General features: G+C 50.3%; 1 protein-coding gene across 5 annotated transcripts; it reads left to right on the forward strand.

The window, feature by feature from the left end:
* The first annotated feature begins 11,466 nt into the window (after nucleotides 1-11,466).
* Nucleotides 11,467-17,556, forward strand: Nrbp2 (nuclear receptor binding protein 2). Of its 5 annotated transcripts, XM_021658552.2 has the most exons (18): nucleotides 11,489-11,760; nucleotides 12,212-12,334; nucleotides 12,404-12,505; nucleotides 12,603-12,692; nucleotides 12,854-12,894; nucleotides 12,998-13,092; nucleotides 13,215-13,238; nucleotides 13,308-13,391; nucleotides 13,481-13,536; nucleotides 13,614-13,709; nucleotides 14,137-14,269; nucleotides 14,383-14,485; nucleotides 14,578-14,628; nucleotides 14,703-14,838; nucleotides 15,602-15,655; nucleotides 15,739-15,802; nucleotides 15,888-15,943; nucleotides 16,032-17,556. In XM_021658552.2, the coding sequence occupies exons 1-18, from the start codon at nucleotides 11,638-11,640 to the stop codon at nucleotides 16,098-16,100; spliced, it is 1,500 nt and encodes a 499-aa protein (XP_021514227.1). In that variant the 5' UTR covers nucleotides 11,489-11,637; the 3' UTR covers nucleotides 16,101-17,556. The 5 variants fall into 5 exon arrangements, 4 of the variants coding, with proteins under 4 accessions (XP_060245229.1, XP_060245231.1, XP_060245230.1 ...); XM_060389248.1 differs by having other exon boundaries at nucleotides 11,479-11,760; nucleotides 15,888-17,556; XM_060389247.1 differs by having other exon boundaries at nucleotides 11,481-11,760; nucleotides 13,215-13,391.
* The last annotated feature ends 1,624 nt before the right edge of the window (nucleotides 17,557-19,180 follow it).

Here is a 19,180-nt window from a genome sequence, read left to right on the forward strand (position 1 = left end):
CTGAGATTGTGTGTGTAAGACAGTTTCTTGGCAATGAAAGATCTTCAACATTCGGGCTGGACAGATGTCTTAGCAGGCAAGAGAAATGGCTGCTCTTCCACAAGACCTGGGTTCAGTTCCCGCATGGCAGCTCACAACTGTTTGTAGCTCCAGTTCCAGGGGATCTGACACCTTCACACACTTACATGCAGGCAAAATGCAAACGTAAAATAAAAATAAATAAATCTTAAATCTTCAGCGTCCTAAATGTATGGGCACTTTGCCCATCATGTGTCTTGATCTGCCTCTGTGTTTAGTATAATGTTGCTCATCCTCTCCCCACGTACCACTGAGACCTCTCAGCTTTTTGTTTTGATTCTTTTATAGCGCGTACATGGCTTTTGATAATCAATGAAAGTTCTGCTTTGGTAGGGACTCATTCACACTGCCGTCGCCTGTGTTACTTGCCCCCTCTTTGCGTGCTGAACACTGACCGTCAGCTTCCTGGGATCTGTGTACAGTTCAATCTTGTGTATGCCCCCAAGTAAGGACTATAGCTAAGCAACTGCCCTGGCAGGTAATTTGCCAGAATATGTTTATATACGACCAACCTTCCTGTTATCTTGGATGATCTGAGGCCTTTCTTTTGTTTTACGGGGGAAAAAAATGGTTTATTTTGACTTAACGTTTGGAAGACTCAAGGGCATGGCTTTCCTGCTGGCAGAGTCCCAAAGTGGTATAGGATACCCCAAAAAAGCTACACGGACAAAATGACAGGAGCTAAGGAGCTATTTCAGAGGTTCAGAGCATTTGACTGTTCTTTCAGAGGACCTGGATTTGGTTCAACACATGATGACTCACAACCATTCATGACTCCAGTTCAAATGGGTTCAACCCCCTCTTCTGGCTTCCAAGGGCACCAGACACACAGGTGGCACACAGACACACATGTAAGCAAAACACTGTTAGAAATGAAATATGAAATAAATCTGAAAAAAATAACCAAAGCTCTTATTTTTAATTATTTTATTTATTGATTATCATTTTCAAATTTCATATTTTTTTGTTTTGTTTTTTGAGACAGGGTTTCTCTGTGTAGCCCTGGCTGTCCTGGAATTAGCTCTGTAGACCAGGCTGGCCTCGAACTCACAGAGATCCGCCTACCTCTGCCTCCCTGGGTGCTGGGATTAAAGGCATGAGCCACCACCACCTGGCTAAATTTTATATCTTTATTTGCTTTTATTGTATAAATATTTTACCTTGCACGCATGTCTATTTGCCACATGTGTTTCTTGTTCCTGTGGCGATCAGAAGAGGGTATCAGATCACCTGAAACAGGAGTTACAGGTGCCTATGTGCCATTGTGTGTGTGCTGGAAATCAAACTTGGGTCCGCCAATCTCTTAGCTGTTGAGCCATCTCTCCAGCCTCCACAGAGCTCTTGCTTTCCCCTCAGATGATCGAATCTTCATTCACAAAATCTTAATCCTTAATGAAGAGATTAAACAAGGGAGCCAAACAGTCTGAAACTTAGCCAGATAGACAGGGTTGCTGTTAACCCATGCTCCTAGGAGGAGGGCAGAGCTGTACCTGGGTCCCTTCACTCACTCAGTAGTGGGGGTGCCTGCAGTGGCCTTGGCTGCCTCCTGTCCCTTAGAAGAACCTGCCCAGGCTACCTGCAATGTCTCTGTGCATGGTTTTCTCTGAGCTGGTTCTATTTGGGACGTGCTGAACTTCCTTGTGCCAGGAATTTATATCTTTCACAAGAATCTGGGACGCGTTCTGCGTTATTGTTCCAAACTGCTTTACTATCGGCCCGTCTTCCTTCCCTCCTTTCAGAACTTCAAATGCAGTGATCTTGGCTCTTGTTTGTCTCTTTGAAGTTCTTCTCCACATCCCATATTTGAAGTTTCTTTTTCCTGTGTGTGATCTATAAATGGCATAAATTTATATAATTCTATAAATATGATAGCTTGTCTGGATGACTGGCTGGTTGTGTGTGGTGGCACTGAGCACCAAACCTACCATGCTGTTTTAGACTTTCTCCTGATACTTCTAACCCATGGGCCGTCATCACTGCCATTTGTCAATTGTCTTCTCTCTCCAGACTCACTCATTCCAGCAGTTAGAATGTAGAGAGCCCTTTTCTGGTTGTTTATCTTGTACACTTTCACAACCTGCTGGATCCTGTTAAAGCCTCTTGAGAATGCTGACTTTCAGTGAGGCTGGCCCTCATTCTGGTTAGGTTTGGTCCATGGGTGATGTCCATCTACAGAGGGGTGGCTCCTTAGTCCCCATTCTCTTTTGAAGCGTTTGCTGTACCGTGGGCACACTTCCTCCATGGGGTGTGTGGAAGTAAGTCTGAACCTTGGGGGAGCAATGTGAAGTGTAGAGGGCCTCTCCTCTAGCTCTGGCTAGGGTTCTTGGATTTCCCTCCACACACTTACTCTGGGACCCAGAGGTGTGCTTATGATCCCCCCATTTAGATACCAGGACCTCTCACCACCTTTTAATTGCTCCCAGGAAATTCCATATAACCATGCTCGGGGCAAGGCAGTCAGAGAGAAGAAGAGAAGAGGGAGCTTCCCATCCTGCTATGGCCTACCAGGACCCTGTGCCTAAACTGTCTAGAAAGGTAAAGCTTCTGGAGGCTTGTAGGTCCTTCGAATGACACCCATTCTGATACCCCAGGGCCGGGAAAACAAAGAAAATGGAATTCCTGTTACACTCTAGATACAGAGGCTCTCAGCTTTCCTAATGCTGTGACCCTTTCACACAGTTCCTCATGTTGGGTGACCTTCAGGCATAAACTTATTTTCACTGCTACTTCGTAACTGTAATTTTTCTACTGTTGTGAATCGTCATGTAAAAATCTGATGTGTGACCCTCAAAGGGGTTGAGACCCACAGGTCAGAAAACACTTGGTTAGAATGTGCAGAGGATAGTCAAGCGTGTCAGTGCACGCCCATAATCCCAGCACTTAGGGAGGCAGAGGCAGGTGGATCTCTGCGAGTTTGAGGCCAGCCTGGTCCACAAATAGAGTCTAGGACAGCCAAGGCTTCACAGAGAAATGCTGTCTGGAAAAACAAACAAACAAACAAACAAACAAACGAAAAAATAACTTGCAGAGGAGTGAGTGAGTTTCTTTCAGGACTTTGATTTACCCACTGCAGTCTGACCAAGGCCACAGACACAGCAGAGGAGTAACAGAGCAGCCTCGCCACCTTCCCGATTGTTCTTCGCTCTGATCTTCCCATCTCGATACCATGATGGGCGTCCCCGTGCCCCTAGAAGGAGCTGCTCATGCTCTATCCGCAGAGGTTATCTGTGGGACACCTGGGCTGAGGCCCCTCCCTCTATCTTGGCTCAGGGATTACTGTTGTGACTTGAAAAGTAATGGCATGGACTGGCTGGAAACTTGCAAGCACCAACTACAAGCTGCAGCCTTCCCCCAACCCCCCACCCCACCCCCACCCCCTGGCAGCAAGCTCATGTCTTCCACTGAAAGGATGTCCTGGCTGTATAGCACTGTAGGAAATTCAGGATCCTAAGACACAGTCAAGGTTTGGACAATGCTGACAAGCAGGCATGAAGAGTTCTGGGATAGTCAGTGACCAGCATCCCGTGTGTCTGAAAAGGAGGAGGGCGAGTGGGGTCAGAATGCAAGAGGGGCAGCCGCCCATCCGTGTGACTGTTAGTCTCTGCATTTACCACTCACCAAAGCGAGTCTTATAATTCTGAGGTCCCTGGACAAAATGCCTCTTAGACAGCTGCACTCACAAACCGACCGTGGCTTCCTTTCTGCTTTCAACTCCCAGTACCACCTCTGACCATCTAACTACTCTTTGGCCAGTGGCTGATTTCTTGACATTCTAGTTTCCTTTTTTTATTCAAAGGGACATAATAACAGCACCTGGCTCAGAGTTGGTCATGTGTGTAAGTCAAATGTATGCTGGAAGTGATCCAAAAAGGTCTTCAGTGATGGTTCCGTGGAACATCTTTTAACATGCTTGTAGTTTTTCTCTTATCTAAATAGAAGACCCCTCCCCCACAAATCAGGCCAAGGCATGCTTCTTTCTAAAAGGAAATTAGGGTTGCTATAGAAACAAGCTAAAGGCACAAATTAGTTAATAGCTTGTGTTCAAAACTGACTTTATACTGGGCATACAGGCCTGTGCCTAAAATCTTGGCACTCAGAGGTTGAGGCAGAGAGAGCATTGAGTTTGAGGACAACTTGGCCTTGAACAAGCCTCAAAACAAAACACACACACACACACACACACACACACACACACACACACACACTGGGAGAAGAGGGGAACAACTTTACAGAAGGCTAAAGGCTGAGTGCCAGATATTAACTTGGTTCTGGCTGCTTTATTCCCTACAGGTCAGACACGACTTCTTGACCAGCTGCCAACATGCTGTTTGTTCCTTTTTCCTGGTGACATGAAGGACAGATTGAGGCAGTCCAGTACCTGGCCTCTTTCTCTCGTTCAGTTTGCCTAGTCTTCCCTTACCACTCTGGGCCCAGGAGGAGTTGTTTGACAAACCCAACAGGGCAGGGAGAAACCACCCAGAGCAGAGCAGAGCAGAGCAGAGCAGAGCAGAGCAGAGCAGAGCAGAGCAGAGCAGAGCAGAGCAGAGCAGAGCAGAGCTGCGGCAACAAGGGGGAAAGAGGAGTATGTTATCTGGCTGTGTGAGCCCTCCAGGTTCTGCTGTGTAAAGCCTGAGTAGAAGCTGACTCATCTGATGCAGGGCCCAGAGTGGGGACAGATGGCTTCTCAGCAAAACACATGGGCGACCTCCCTCCCACACCAGGGCTGAGACATAGGAGGGTCAGGAAGTATCTCTATTCCTGTGTAGCCCAGGGACCCCTACAAGTCACATTTGCAGCTCTTCGTTTTAGTTTTTTGTAAAAGTAACTTTTATTTGCCTGGTTCAGTTGTCTCAAAGGCTTACTGCCTGTGTCTGCCAAAACCAAGGCCTGGTCCTGGAAGCAATGTAACCTAGGCCTAGAACGTTTTCAGCCTCTGAGACTTCCTGACGAATAAGCTCACCCTTACTTGTTCTTGGTGAGATCTAGGCTAGCTGGTTCGACTTAGCTGTTCTGGCTAAAACTCCTCTCCCAACTGACTGATTCAGTCTGGCTTCTCAGCCCCAAAGTGCTTTGCTTGGCTTCAAACTAACCCCAGCAATCTTTTCTAATCTTCTGGCTCCTTCTCATTCCCTGCCTCGTTTGGTCTTCACCTGAGTTCTCTCTCTGCAACCTGTCTTTTTTACTGTCCTGGTAAAACTGCCCTTTTCTCTCATTCTCTGTGTTGTTCCTTTCCTCTCCTTGTGAGAGTTGGATGTATCCTATTCTGTCACATCTTTCTCTGATTCATCACTGTTTCTGCCACTCAATTAGACATCACTTTCAAAATGGGTTCTTCCTTCTACAAATGAAGGCATGTACCACCTTGCCTGGATCTAAGCTTTTTCTTTACCTGAAACTTGCTGGCCTTGAACTCATACTTGCTTACTTCTGACTCCTGGATTAAAGGCATGTTTGTATTCCAGCCAGATCACAGACCTAGAAGATCTTTGGATGTGATCTCTTGCCAGAACAACCATGTTCTGAATCTGTGTTTTGTTTGTTTGTTTGTTTGTTTGTTTTTGAGACAGGATTTCTCTGTGTAGCTTTGCCCACTCTCTAAACCAGCTGGCCTTGAACTCAGAGATCCACCAGCCTCTGCCTCTCTAGCGCTGGGATTAAAGGCATACACCACCACTGCCCCACCATTTGCAGCTATTTTAATTCTCTCGGACACTGAAGTAGCTGGTACTTCTTAGATTGTGGCTTACCTTGGGATCAGCAAAGATGGAAAGCTGGAGACAACCTCAAACATCTCAGGACTTAGGAAATAGCAATAGACATACCAACTCTCCATTTAGACACCCACCCACTGGGTGATCTTCAGAACATAAGGTCTTAAATTCAGGTAACATGGCTCCAGACCACTGACATTCAGAATCACATCCAACTTTCTCTGGAAGTATTTCTGCCTTCAGTGCACTCCTCTCAGTAAATTTCGAAGCAAAGCACAGTGGCATAATTTCTTTTCCTTGCTTTCCCCCAGGCCCCCCGGCATTTGGAAATTACTTTGAGCCATTTACAAGCAACCCGGACAATAATATATTGAGGTTCCCATCTCAAAACACATAAAATGAGGTGGTGCCCACCACATAATCCGAGACCAGGGCACGCCAAGAGTGATGGCTGCAGGAACGAGAGCTCCCAGAAACAATGGAGAGGTAATAGGCACAGGCCCCGGTCACCCCGATAGTGAGGAAAGCCCGAAGTTGTCGCCAGGAAACTGGGCATTTTACTAAGAGAAACTCTTAACACTGGACACTACAGTAAGGGGAATTAAACGTGTTTAGCGACAGACTTAACCAGCCTGACAGAAAACTTGCCCGCAGATGATGTGGGTGAACTGCCAGACGGTGCAGCAGGCACTGTGGGAAGCAAGGCACTCAGTGAGATCTCCTGAGGTACACCGACCAATTCCCGAGTCAAGAGGGCCGGGAAATGAGTAGAGGAAGTATTGGGAAGGGGTGATGAGATGGAGTTTCCCAGATCTGATCAGACATCAATGTCTACTTCTAAGAAGTCTCCAAAAAGCTGGGCACAGCTTTAAATGCCTCCAGCGCATGGGAGGCAGAGACAAAGCAGATCTCACTGAGTTAGTTCAAGGCCAGCCTGGTCCACATAGTGAGTTCCAGGGCAGCCAGGGCCAGGGCTATAGACCATCAAGGCAGAGGCCAGACCTGGTAATAATCCCCAAAATAATTCAAACAGATCCTGGTAGGTGATATCCAGAGTCACCGGACTGAGGGTGGCACTGTATACACAATGCCTTATTAAGGGTCTGTATCTATGTGTGGACCCTTGGCTCTCGCTGGGACTGACTCCACCTGAGTTCTCACTGCTTTGGAGAGCTCAGCTCTCTGCCCAACCGCCTTTTGCTTCTGAGGCTCTTGGGTGTCTGTAGGATCACTGTGTCTTGGCGGAGCTTTGAAACTGCGCCTAGCCTCCTGCATACACTAAGCGGGTGTTCTGCCATTTAGCTACAGCCCCAGCCTTGGGAACTTCTTTGTTGTGGCCCTGGCTGTCCTGGAGCTCACCACGTGGACTAGGCTGGCCTTGAACTAACTCACAGAGATCTGCCTGTGGATGAGGTGCTGGGAATCAGACCCAGGTCCTCTGGAAGAACAACCAGAGCTCTTAACTTCTGAGCCAGCTCTCCAGCGCACTCTTTTTAATTCTTTTGTCTTTTGAGACCCAGCCTCATGTAGCGCAGGCTAGCCCCGAACCCCTAATGTAACTGTGTATGATCCTGAACTTCTGGTTCTCCTGCTCCTCCTTCCAAGTGCTGAGACTGCAGGCATACGCCAACGTGTTATCTTTCTATGTGCAAATTTTAAAGATCGTTCTCTGAGGTTTGAGAGATGGCTTAGCAGTTAGGAGTGCTTACAGTTGCTCCAGAGGGTCAGAATGGAGTTCCTGGTGTACAGACCAGGCAGCCCACAACCACCTAAAACTCCGGCTCCAGTGGATCCGGCACCCTCTGTGGTTTCTGCAGGCACCTGGCATGTAGATGACATTCATTCATGCAGACAGACAGACAGACAGACACCACACACACACACACACACACACACACACACACACAAATAAATAAAAATGGTAAAAATGAATATTTAAAAGCATCTTTCTAAATAGTAATCCACTAACAAATGATACTAATTTTAAAGTGACTACATAGCCAGGTAGTGGTGGCTCACGCCTTTAATCCCAGCACACAGGAGGCAGAGGCAGGCGAATCTCTGTGAGTTCGAGGCCAGCCTGGTCTACAGAAAACTAGTTCCAGGACAGCCAAGGCTACACAGTGAAACCCTGTCTCGAAAAGAAAATACGAAATATTTTTCATATGAAAAATTAGATATAAAAAATCATTCTAAAAAGTTCAAATTTAGACATCCTAACCTTTAGGTTACATGGGACAGTTTAGAGACAGGATCAGTAAGCAGAAACTAAGATACTCGGAGGTCACTGAGGTAGTCTGGAACTTGCTATTTGGCTCAAGAGAGCCTCATGTTCCCACTCCTCCCAGTTCAGCTACCTCAATGGAGCGATTACAGGTTTGCACCATCAAGCCCAGTACTGACTGACACATTTTAGAGGAGGTCAGGGCCTGGAGAGATAGCTTAACAGCCAAAAGCACTTTCTGCTCTTCCAGAGGACTCAAGTTTTGCTCCCAACACCCTCCTGGAGGCTCACAACCATCTGTAACTCTAGACTGTCTTCAGCCCTCCTTGAGCACTCACTCCATGCACATAGCACATGTAAACACATGCAATCAAAGCACTCCCACACGTACAATAAAATAAGCCAAAGAAAGAAATTAAGGGACAGTCACATACAGGTACTGTTCAAGGACATGGCGGGGGTGGAGGGGAAATTCGGTCCACACATCAAAGGGAGAGCTTCAGGAGGGACCGGCCCTGTGCCACTGTGATCTTGGATTTTTAGGCTTGAGCTATGAGAAAATTAATTTTGCTCTTCAAGTCACCAGGTCTTTGGTATCTGTTATGATGGCTCAAATAAACAATGCAATCCCTCTCTTTGATTTTCTTGAAATAGCATTTCCTTGTGTGACTCTGGCTGTCCTGGAACTCACTCTGTAGAGCAGGTTGGCTTTGAACTCACAGAGATTTGCCTGCCTCTGTCCCCTAAGTGCTGGTATAAAAGGCATGAGTCATCACTGCCCCTCAATAATTGCTCTCTTAATGAGAAGGGAAATGTTACACTGTGTCATTTTATTATTATACAAGTCAATTTTTGTCTCGGACTTCCATCCATTTTTAGTCAATACTGAAAAATGAACAAACCTTCCCTGTGGCACCGAGTAAGTCATCTCAACAAGAGAAATAACTTGTATCTTCACATTGGTCTTCTCCTGCTTCTCTAAATGCAGCTGAATGGTTGTCAAGTGTCTCCCGCTCTGGATGCTGGAACTATAAGCAATCCATGAAGACCTCAAAGCTCATCGACTGGGAGATGAGCCCACCATGCAACTCCAATGTTTATTTGTTTCTACTGTTCTATTGAGCAAGTGCAAGTTGAGCACTGGAGCACATTTTTTTAAAGGAATAAAAATGTAAGGTCCAAGTCATTCTTGGAGGCAATCTGATGGAGTTTATCACTGAGGAGGGCCTTGTACCCAAGAAGCACTTAGAGGCAGGATCCATTACTTCCATTTAGCACTGCTGTCTCTGTTCCTTAGTGGTAATTAATGATTAAGTAGGTGTCTATTCTCCTGAAATATGTTGAAACATCTGGTTGTTTTTTCCCCCCTCGATTGATTGCTTCTAAACACGCACTCACTAGGAAGCAATTCCAAGTTGCAGGGAGGCTTGCTTGCCCTTGTTGACTGTTGTCAGGAAGCAATCAGATCCTGCCACATAGGGTGAGTTCTCCAGAGGAGCTCAGAAGATCAATGTGGGCATGCTTGGAGCAAGAACAGAAGCCACGGGCTCGTTACACATCCCAAAGAGGCCAGCCTCTCACCACTGCTTTCCTCTGGTCTTGGAGGCAAGTTTCTAAACCCAGTCTGCAGTCCTGGGGGGTATTGCCCAAGCGCACAAAGCCAGGTGCTGGGACAAGGCAAGGGGCCTCCTGGCCTCCTCTCTTTCTACCTGGAATGCCTGGCCTTTAGAGACGTCTGCCTAAGCCCGGAGAAGCACATGACAGAGGGGACAGAAGTTCAGAAACCAGATCACCTGCCTATTCTACAGCAGGGAGAGGCTCAGAGAGAACCTGAAGGGACACCTAAGCAGCCATGGTAGATCCACACGAGGTAGAAGAAAGGCACCGGGTGCTACAGCACAAGGCAAGATGTCGAGAGAGTAGATGATTTCTGAGAAGGGGTATGCCAGAGCACCCCCTAAATCCAACAGGAGTTTGTCTCAAAATAAAGCCATTTCCCAGGCACTGGGGGTTAGAAGGCACACATCCGTGTGACCTGTTAGAAAAGGGCAGAAAAGGGGAAGAAAATGCACTGAGGTTTAACTCAAATGTTGCTGGCCTCAAGAAGCTCTTTGAACCACCCACCTAACCCTTTGTACATTGTTGCCCACACAGCCACTGCACAGGGTTTCTCTGTACAGCCCTGGCTGTACTGGAAGTCACTCTGTAGACAAGGCTGGACTCGAACTCACAGAGATCCAGCTGCCTCTGCCTCCCGAAAGCTGGGATTGAAGGTATGGGCCACCACTGCCTGGCTACAACATTTTCTTTTTAATGACTTCAATCCCTGACACACACCCCCATCCCCCAAGAGGCTCTGCCAACACCACTGTGGTACGAATTTCCTCTCATTCACTTTTTTAGTGCAGTCTCTCCAGTGAGGCTAGGGTCCCAGTTAAACAGACACATATAGGTGGATCCAGGGATTTGGGGATTGTCTTCCAAACACTGGCCCTGTTCTGGTTTCTGTGGCCAGTGTGTGTGTGGCGGAGCTAACCCCTCTTGATCTACTAAACTAGCTAGCCCTTTTCAGGTTAGGATAGGTTCAAGACTAGGACAAGATGCAGCATTCTGAGCAGACTATGATGGAAGTCAGGAGCAGAGGGAGCAGAGCCGGTCGGGGGCCAGCTGGAGTTTAAACCGGTGGGCAGACAGCGTCTCTGTATAGCAAGGGGAGGTGAAGCTGGGAGGGCAGGTGTGAGATTGAGAGAGTGGATAAAGGTTTTGGGGGAATTCCGCTGGATGTGGCGAGTGAGAAATGCTCCCTCTTCGTGCTTCAAGGTGGCCCATAGTGGAGAGGAGAGGGTCACATTTAGGGAGAAAAGAGCAAATTGCCATTATGCAAAGTGGGCTTGCACACTGAAAGAGAAGCACGGAATTCTGGGCCAGGGAGAGATTGGTGGTGAGGATTGCATCCTGTCAGTCTGCCGGTGTGCTAGAGTGTTCATCCGCCACCTTTAGCGATGTTTTCTTTGGCTACCTGAGGGGACAGCTGGCCCCATTTCTGAGACCATATGGCCTCCTGCCACTGAAGTGCCTGCCCCCAGATGCCCTTGACCCTTGCTGCCCGATCCAGACTCTTGGACCCTCAGTGTCGGGCCGAGTTCAGGACGTATGTTAGGATCAGGATCGGGATGCGGTGCAGGAAGAACTGGCTCCAAGAGTTGGGCAGAAGTGGTTCCCGAGGAGGGCAGACGCAGTCCACTAGGAGAGCCACGGCTGCCTGGGAAACCTCGGCGAGGCCTCCGCAGGAATAGGTGGTGCCTTTGAGGGGCGCGTCTCTTCGGGGCGGAGCTTTGGGGGCAGCAGGCGTGGTCTGGGCGGACGGGGCGTGCCTGGGGCGGGGCTCTGCGGCCCTCGGTCGAGCTGTACTCCAGCACTGGCCCTCAGAGGCGGCTCCGGAGGGGCGGGGCGGCTCCTCCCTCGGGTCCGCTGCGAGCTCGCGCCTCCCAATTCCCGGAGCCGAGGAGGGCTCGCGGCGGCCTCTCCGCTGGGCTCCAGGTTGGGCTGACGGGCGCTGGGCCAGGGCGGGCGGGAGCGGGGAGAGGGCTTGCGCGGAGGGCGGTGGCCTGGGTTCGCCAAGCCATGGCGGCCCCGGAGCCGGCGCCTAGGCGAGGCCGGGAGCGCGAGCGGGAGGACGAGAGCGAGGACGAGAGCGACATCCTGGAGGAGAGCCCGTGCGGCCGCTGGCAGAAGCGGCGGGAGCAGGTGGGCACGGGTGCGGGTGACGCCGCCGTCCCGTCCGTAGCCTAAGGCTGGAGGCCACGGGGCCCGTGGGGCGCGGGCAGCCTGACGGTCTCCCCTGACGCCCTGGCCTCTGGAGGCTCTCGGACCCCTTTGGGCCCCACACCCCGGTGAGAAATCCCCATTCCTTGAACATCAGTGTCATCTTGGGACCACCCCCACATGGTTCTTGGATCCCCCCACAACCCCTCTGGGGATCGTCCCCAGCCTCTACAACCCGCTTTACCTTCTGCCCCAACCCCTGGGCACCACGCCTCTGCTCCTGGGGCTAGATCCCCAGCTTCATCACCCCCCAGCTCTCCCACTGAGCTGGGTACGACTGGCAGCACATTCATGGCTGGGGGAAGCCCGTGGCAAGAGACCACGTCCACACCCTGGGTCCGTTCGTATTAGGAGACACGTCCTTCCCACCCAGGTGAACCAGGGGAACATGCCGGGGATCCAGAGCACCTTTCTGGCCATGGACACGGAGGAAGGGGTAGAAGTGGTGTGGAATGAACTCCACTTCGGGGACAGGAAGGCCTTTTCGGCCCATGAGGTGAGGCCTGTCCATACCCCCTTTGCCCCATACCGTTGACTGGCCCCCACGACCGTCCTCCTCCCGCAGGAGAAGATCCAGACCATGTTTGAGCAGCTGGCGCTGGTGGACCACCCCAACATCGTCAAGCTGCACAAGTATTGGCTGGACGCCTCTGAGGCCCGGGCGAGGGTGAGCTGGGGGGCGGGGGGAAGGGCGGAGTGAAGCCACAGGCTGGGTGGGGCAGCGTGGGGACCCACCCGCAACTGCGGAGCCCGCCTGCCCGCAGGTCATCTTCATCACAGAATACGTGTCGTCTGGCAGCCTCAAGCAGTTCCTCAAAAAGACCAAGAAGAACCACAAGGCCATGAACGCCCGGGTATGGGGAGTGGGCTGGGGACTGGAGGGGAGTCCAGGAGAACTTAGGGACAGAGATGGGGTGGGGGACTCCCAGTGGTTCAGGAGCGGGGTAGAGGGCGGGCTCCGCAGGCTCAGCAGCCTCTTGGTGCCCACCCGACGGAGTCGTGCGTCCGCCGCCAGGCCTGGAAGCGCTGGTGTACGCAGATCCTGTCTGCACTCAGGTGAGGGCCTGGCCTTGCCCACGGGCTTGCCCCCCTGCTCTGCACCTTCCCGGTGGTGTCCTCTGACCCGGTTCTTCCTGTCTCCTATCCTCTGTGCTTCCAGTTTTTTGCACGCCTGCAGTCCCCCCATCATCCATGGGAACCTGACCAGCGATACCATCTTCATTCAGCACAATGGCCTCATCAAGATTGGCTCTGGTGCTGGCGAGGCTGGGCGGGGCAGGGGGCACGGTTGGGGAACCTGTGGGAGCCCTGGGCAGAGACTGCCCCAGTGTACCAGCCCAGCTGACACCTCTTTCTCTCCGCGTTGGTCATTGCAGTGTGGTACCGCATCTTCTCCAATGGTGTGTGGGGCCTTTGGGGTGTAGGGGCCGTGGAGAAACTGACCTGCTCAGCTCCACGCTCTTCCTTAGCGCTTCCCGATGATCTCCGGAGCCCCATTCGAGCCGAACGGGAGGAGCTTCGAAACCTGCATTTTTTCCCACCAGAGTACGGTGGTGAGTCCTTAAGCGGCTCCAGGGCTTCTGGCCTCCTGGCACATATATCAATCAGACTGACCAACCCTGCCTTGTTCTCCCCATTGCAGAAGTCAATGATGGGACTGCTGTGGACATCTTCTCCTTTGGGATGTGTGCGCTAGAGGTACCGTCCACTCTCCTCACAGCCTCCTCTCTGGGCTCCACTCCATCTCATCCTGTCTAATTTGTCCCTGCACCCAGATGGCTGTACTGGAGATCCAAGCCAATGGGGATACCCGGGTCACAGAAGAGGCTATTGCTCGGGCCAGGCACTCACTGAGTGATCCCAACATGCGGGTGAGCAGGTTACTTTTGCCCCTCTGGGGCTGGCTCTGGGTGCCTCAGCTTGTCCTTGAAGTGCGCTAGGCAGGCTGGAGGTGTAGCCTGGTCACTGCATCTGAAAGTGTACCAGCTGGTGCACTAAGGCCCACCTGGAAGAAACACTCTTCCAGGAGCTCACAAGGCTCACAGGGCTGAATGGAAGCAGAGCATGGCTGTTTGGAGGCTAAGGCCTGCCTGTCCTCAAGTTTATAGACTCAGATCCTGAGCTGCTAATGGGCTGCCTTCTTTTCTGTGTGTCTATACAGGAAGGCTCTTGCAGCATCACTGAAGCAGGGGGGATGTGGTGATTGGACCCCCTAGGTCTAGGGTCTAGGGTCTTTGGGGACCTCCTCTAGAGCAAGGATTCTCCAACCAACACCTGCCTTTCTTCTCTTCAACTTAGGAGTTCATCCTCTCCTGCCTGGCCCGGGACCCTGGCCAACGACCCTCTGCCCACAATCTTCTCTTCCACCGGGTGCTTTTCGAGGTGCACTCGCTGAAGCTGCTGGCCGCCCACTGCTTCATCCAGCACCAGTGTGAGGGGCAGAAGTACTGGGCTGGGCCAGGATCCCTGGGGTCAGAACATGGAAGGGTCTTTGCAGGACTCTTAGCTTGGGTCCATCTCCCTGAGCATTTTTGTGGTTCACAGACCTCATGCCTGAAAATGTGGTAGAAGAAAAGACCAAGGCCATGGACCTACATGCAGTCTTGGCTGAGATGCCCCAGCCCCATGGACCCCCAATGCAGTGGCGGTGAGCAGTGACCAAATGAGGCCTTCTCTACTCGCTAGCTGCCTGGCTAGCCTTTGGCCTGACACCCCTATGTACCTCTTACCACATTCTAGGTACTCAGAGGTCTCCTTCTTGGAGCTGGACAAATTCCTAGAGGATGTCAGGTGAGAGCTGGCATGAGTCTGAGGAAAAGCACTGTCAGGTCTGAGCCTCCAGCTCCCCTCTCATGTATCTCCAGGAATGGGATTTATCCACTGATGAATTTTGCGGCTGCTCGGCCCCTGGGACTTCCCCGTGTGTTAGCCCCACCTCCAGAGGAGGCCCAAAAGGCCAAAACCCCAACACCAGAACCCTTTGACTCAGAGACCAGGAAGGTGAGTCCTAACTCCTGCTACACTGAGCTGTCTCTCAGAATTGTCCACAACCAGATAATGGGTCCCTTTCCCTGGGCACCTGTCTCTGCCCATCCCAGTTTTCCTCCAGGCTGCCAGAGACTGAATCCAAGCTAGCCCCTTTGTGGAAACTGTAATTGAACTGAGACGCCCATTTTCCCCAGAGGCTCCTCACTTTTGCAGCCTTTCCCCCATCCTGTTGCATGCTCTATTCCAGAGGTTTGGCCACCTCCTTTCCTCATCTGAATCCAGAGCCATCACCCTGCTCTCCATCCTCCTAGCTTGTATCCTTCCATCCACAGTGCACCTAAACTCTAATGCCAGTAGTCAAAGTGTCCTGGATCCTGGATGTCCAGAGAGCTAGTGGAAGTCAGCCTGAGGCCCAGCCTCCTGGCATGCTCCTGCTGGCACCTTGCTTTTCTGTACAGTCACATCCTGGGACACAGTTCATTGCTTCCCACACTTCACTCTCTCTGCCTCTCTGTCTCTGTTCCTCCCCCTGCTCCCGCTTCGCTTCCTCTCTCCCTTCTTCTCTTCCTCTCTCCAAGGCATTGTATTCGTCATTCAGTACCTGAACAGAAGGCCTGCTCTTGGAAGCCTTCTCTAATATCTCAAGGGCTGGTGCAGTGACATGTGCTTTCTGGACTTCCCTTGGAGATTTTTTTACCAATTTGGGGTCTCTGTTGAGCCTTCTGGGCTCCTTTGCTAAGCAGTACTCTGGCTAATACAGCTTCCCTGCCCTCAGGTGGTCCAGATGCAGTGCAACATGGAGAGAAGTGAAGACAAGGCTCGGTGGCATGTGAGCAAGGGCTCTGGGTGGGGCTACGGAAGGTGAGAAGGTATCAGCCCTGGCCCCTCCCGACCATGCCCTCTGGTCCACAGCTCACTCTGCTTTTGGTGCTTGAGGACCGGCTACACCGGCAGTTGACCTATGACCTGCTCCCAAGTAGGCTGGTAGGGGATCAGGTGGTGGGCTGGGGCTCGAGCTCCGGCTGGTGCCACAATTCACTTGTCCTGCGTCCTCTCCCCAGCCGACAGTGCCCAGGACCTCGCCGCTGAACTAGTGCACTATGGCTTCCTGCACGAGGTGGGCAGGGGTATGCTACGGGTTTGGAAAGGTGCAGGGTCTGCCAAGCTGCCCAATACTACCATACTTCCCCACCCGTCTACTGCAGGATGACCGGACAAAGCTAGCAGCTTTTCTGGAGACCACTTTTCTCAAGTACCGTGGGACACAAGCTTGACCTATCCAGTCCTGGCAGCCCAGCAGGGATACCAGGGCTCAGGGTTGTCCACTTGGCAAAGAGCCCCACACTGCTCAGAGCTGCCTTCTGCCTGTGTTCCCTGGAACTGAACACAGACCCCGCTAGTCAAGACCCCACCCCTAGCTTTCTGCAGCAGTGTGGGACCCTGGGGTGGTGATGGAGCCCTGAGCCTAGATGGCAGTGGAGGTTATAGGCCAGTTAGGGAAATCACTCCATCTGGTATTGGACAATAGCCATGCCTTCAAGTGGCATAGAAACCTAGGGAAGGGGCCTGGACTCAAAAGTAGTAAAATCCCTTTAGGTGTCAGACACAATGCTGGGCATCAGGCAGACCAGATGTGATTGGAGAATCAGAGATTAGAGAGCTTGGACCTGGATCCATGGCCAGCAACCCCCTGATCCCACTCAGACCAGTCCTGGCCCTTGCAGACCTGTCTTGAGCCCTGTCTCTGATCTTCCACACACTTGAGACCAGGACCTCAAAGCCTTGTCTTCCCCAAAGCCCTCCAGCAGGATCTTTCTAGTCTTCATACCCTGTCCTCTGAGGCCAGACATCCTCTGCACCTCCTCCCTGGGGAGCTGTGTTTGAACTCTGGGGATGTGGGCTTCCCTCTTTCTCCCAAAGTCGTGGTAGAATCCTTCCCTCACAACCACCCTGATTTCTTGGTTCTTGAGCTGCCTCTCTTCCAACTTCAAATTTAAAGTCTTAAACATTTTTAAATGTACATTCAAGTTTCAAACAACCAGATTCCTTTTTAAACATTTCATGTGTGAAACCAGAAAAGCTCACTATTGTATTAATAGTTTCATGTTGCTGCTGTGACACTTATCACAAACCCAGTGGTTTGCCATGACACAAACACAGTTCTGCACATCAGAAGTTTGATACAAGCTCTCACTAGATTAAAACCCAGATGGCAGTGGCTAAGTTCCTTTCTGGAAGTGAGGGGACTCACTTCCTGCTCCTTCAGGCTATTGGCAGAATTCACTTCCCTGCCATGGTAAGGTAGAAATTCCTAATTTCTTACAGTGGCCAACTATGAACATTTCTCAGCTTCTAGAGGCCACCAACTTTTTTTTTCCTTAGCTCTCTTTTTCTCCACCTTCAGACCAGCAGCTTCAAGTTAAACCTTTGTCATGGACTAGCTATCTGGTTTTCCACTGCCAAGAAGGTGGGGACCTTTTGTGAATAGGTTGGACCCACCCAGATAACCTAGGATGATGTCCTTGTCCTTCTCAGGGTCTGTAGATTAACCACACCTGCAGAGTACCTTTTGCTATGGAGACTAATCATCCTGGGCTTTGGTGCCTAGAGAATGGACATAGGCGATTGGGTGTTGTTGTGTTGCCTACCATAACATCTTAACTGAAACCAAAACCTAAAATAAAGCAGATTTGTCACGGAATATCTAATAAACGAAATGAACTACAATTATGCATGGTCTGACATAGTTTATTTTAAAAATCCATAACAGATTGTACAATTTGTTAAACTGAACTTGATAGTATCGGTGTGGCACTTTCTCTTGCCTCTTTCATTTTTTATTTTTCACGACAGAATTTCTCTGTGCAGCTCAGGCTGTCCTGGAACTCACTTTGTAGACCAGGCTGGCCTTGAACTCAGAGATCTGCCTGCCCCTGCCTCCCAAGTGCCGGGATTAAACGTATTTGTCACCATCGCCTGGCTGTTTAGCTTATCTTTAGAGGTACAGTCTGGCTATCTAACTCCGTTTGCCTGGAACTCAGTACCCAGACCAGGCTGGTGCTCTGGTTATAGGTGTGAGCTATCATGCCTTAACTGCATATCGTTTTAAAAGTAGAATTGCTGGGGGACAGGGTCAGCAGTAAACGACACGTGCAGTCTTCTACCCCGATTCTACACTAATTCAAGTCTCTTAGCCTCAGCCTGGAATTCATGGAGACCAGGCTAGCCTCAACCTCAGAGAGATCTGCCTGTCTCAGCTTCCCCAATGCTGTGATTAACGGGGTGTGCCCCCACGCCCAGCCACAAGCATGCTTTTCGTCCTGTTTATTGGTTTTTATATGGTAGGTGTCCCTACATGGAAACCTTTAGGGCTAGTCACCGGCCCAACCTCGGACCCAGCATTATCCCAGCTGGATGGGCACCGCAGCTGAGCATTTCAGTTTCATTAGTGTAGGTCTTCGCAAAGAACAAGATGTCCTAGGTTATATTTTCTTTATTACACAATGTTTTGTTTTCTCTGAAGTTAATAATTTTCTTTTTTTAGTTTTCTTTAAACATTTATTTTGTGTGTGTTGCTGTGTGTGTGTGTCATAGCACATGAGGAGCTCAGAGAGCAACCTTCAGGAGTTAGCTTTCTTTCCACCATGTGGGCTCAAGGCATTGAACCAAGATTATGAGACTTGGTGGCAAGCCCCCTTAACTGCTGAGCCACTCACCAGCCCTTCTTCCTAGTTTCCTGTATGTGTTTGTCATTAATTCCTCTTTGGGTGCTTCTCAATATTTAGGACCAAGCACAACTAACCACTTTTCTTCTTTCCCTGCATCTCCAGCAAGTGATCTCTGTGCTGCTTGTTCTTGTATTGTGGTTCAGCTGTCAGTGTGGGTTGCCCTGCTCCAGCATTCTCTTGCATACCTTTCTCTTCCCTTGTGCATTCTTCTTTCACTTACCCGACTTGAAAAGGGAATCCTTCAATTTGCCTGAGAAAAATATATGGGAAATTATGGAATCTTTGGCTATTTGTCCTTATTCTAATCTTATACGTGCTTGAAAAATGTAATGAGATACAAGAAGTTTGTTTAGCTGAAAACCCTTTCTCCTCAGGACTTGAGGGTGTCATGTTACATTCTAGTTCCAGGAACTGCCATGCTTCTGAATTCTGACCTTTTGTGTAAGAGCTCTTCTGTTTCTTCTGATCTTTTCTTTGCCCAGTGTTTTGGAAATTATCAGTGACTCGCCACTGTAAAAAGAGAGAAAGAGAAAGAGAAAAAGAGAGAGAGAGAGATGAGATTTTCTTGTATTGTTTATTGACTTATCTCCTATTTCCTGGATAAACTGAGATGTTGGATTTGCATT

This window comes from Meriones unguiculatus, chromosome 8 (genome assembly GCF_030254825.1).
Source record: "Meriones unguiculatus strain TT.TT164.6M chromosome 8, Bangor_MerUng_6.1, whole genome shotgun sequence".
NCBI classification, from domain to species: Eukaryota; Metazoa; Chordata; class Mammalia; order Rodentia; family Muridae; genus Meriones; species Meriones unguiculatus.

Excerpts from the sequence above, each read along its gene's own strand:
- Nrbp2 (XM_060389246.1), top strand. The coding sequence starts at position 11,638 with ATGGCGGCCCCGGAGCCGGCGCCTAGGCGAGGCCGGGAGCGCGAGCGG. Across the intron at positions 12,506-12,602 it reads CCTCTGAGGCCCGGGCGAGG|GTCATCTTCATCACAGAATA; the intron begins GTGAGCTGGGGG and ends GCCTGCCCGCAG. Across the intron at positions 13,093-13,214 it reads CCTCATCAAGATTGGCTCTG|TGTGGTACCGCATCTTCTCC; the intron begins GTGCTGGCGAGG and ends TGGTCATTGCAG.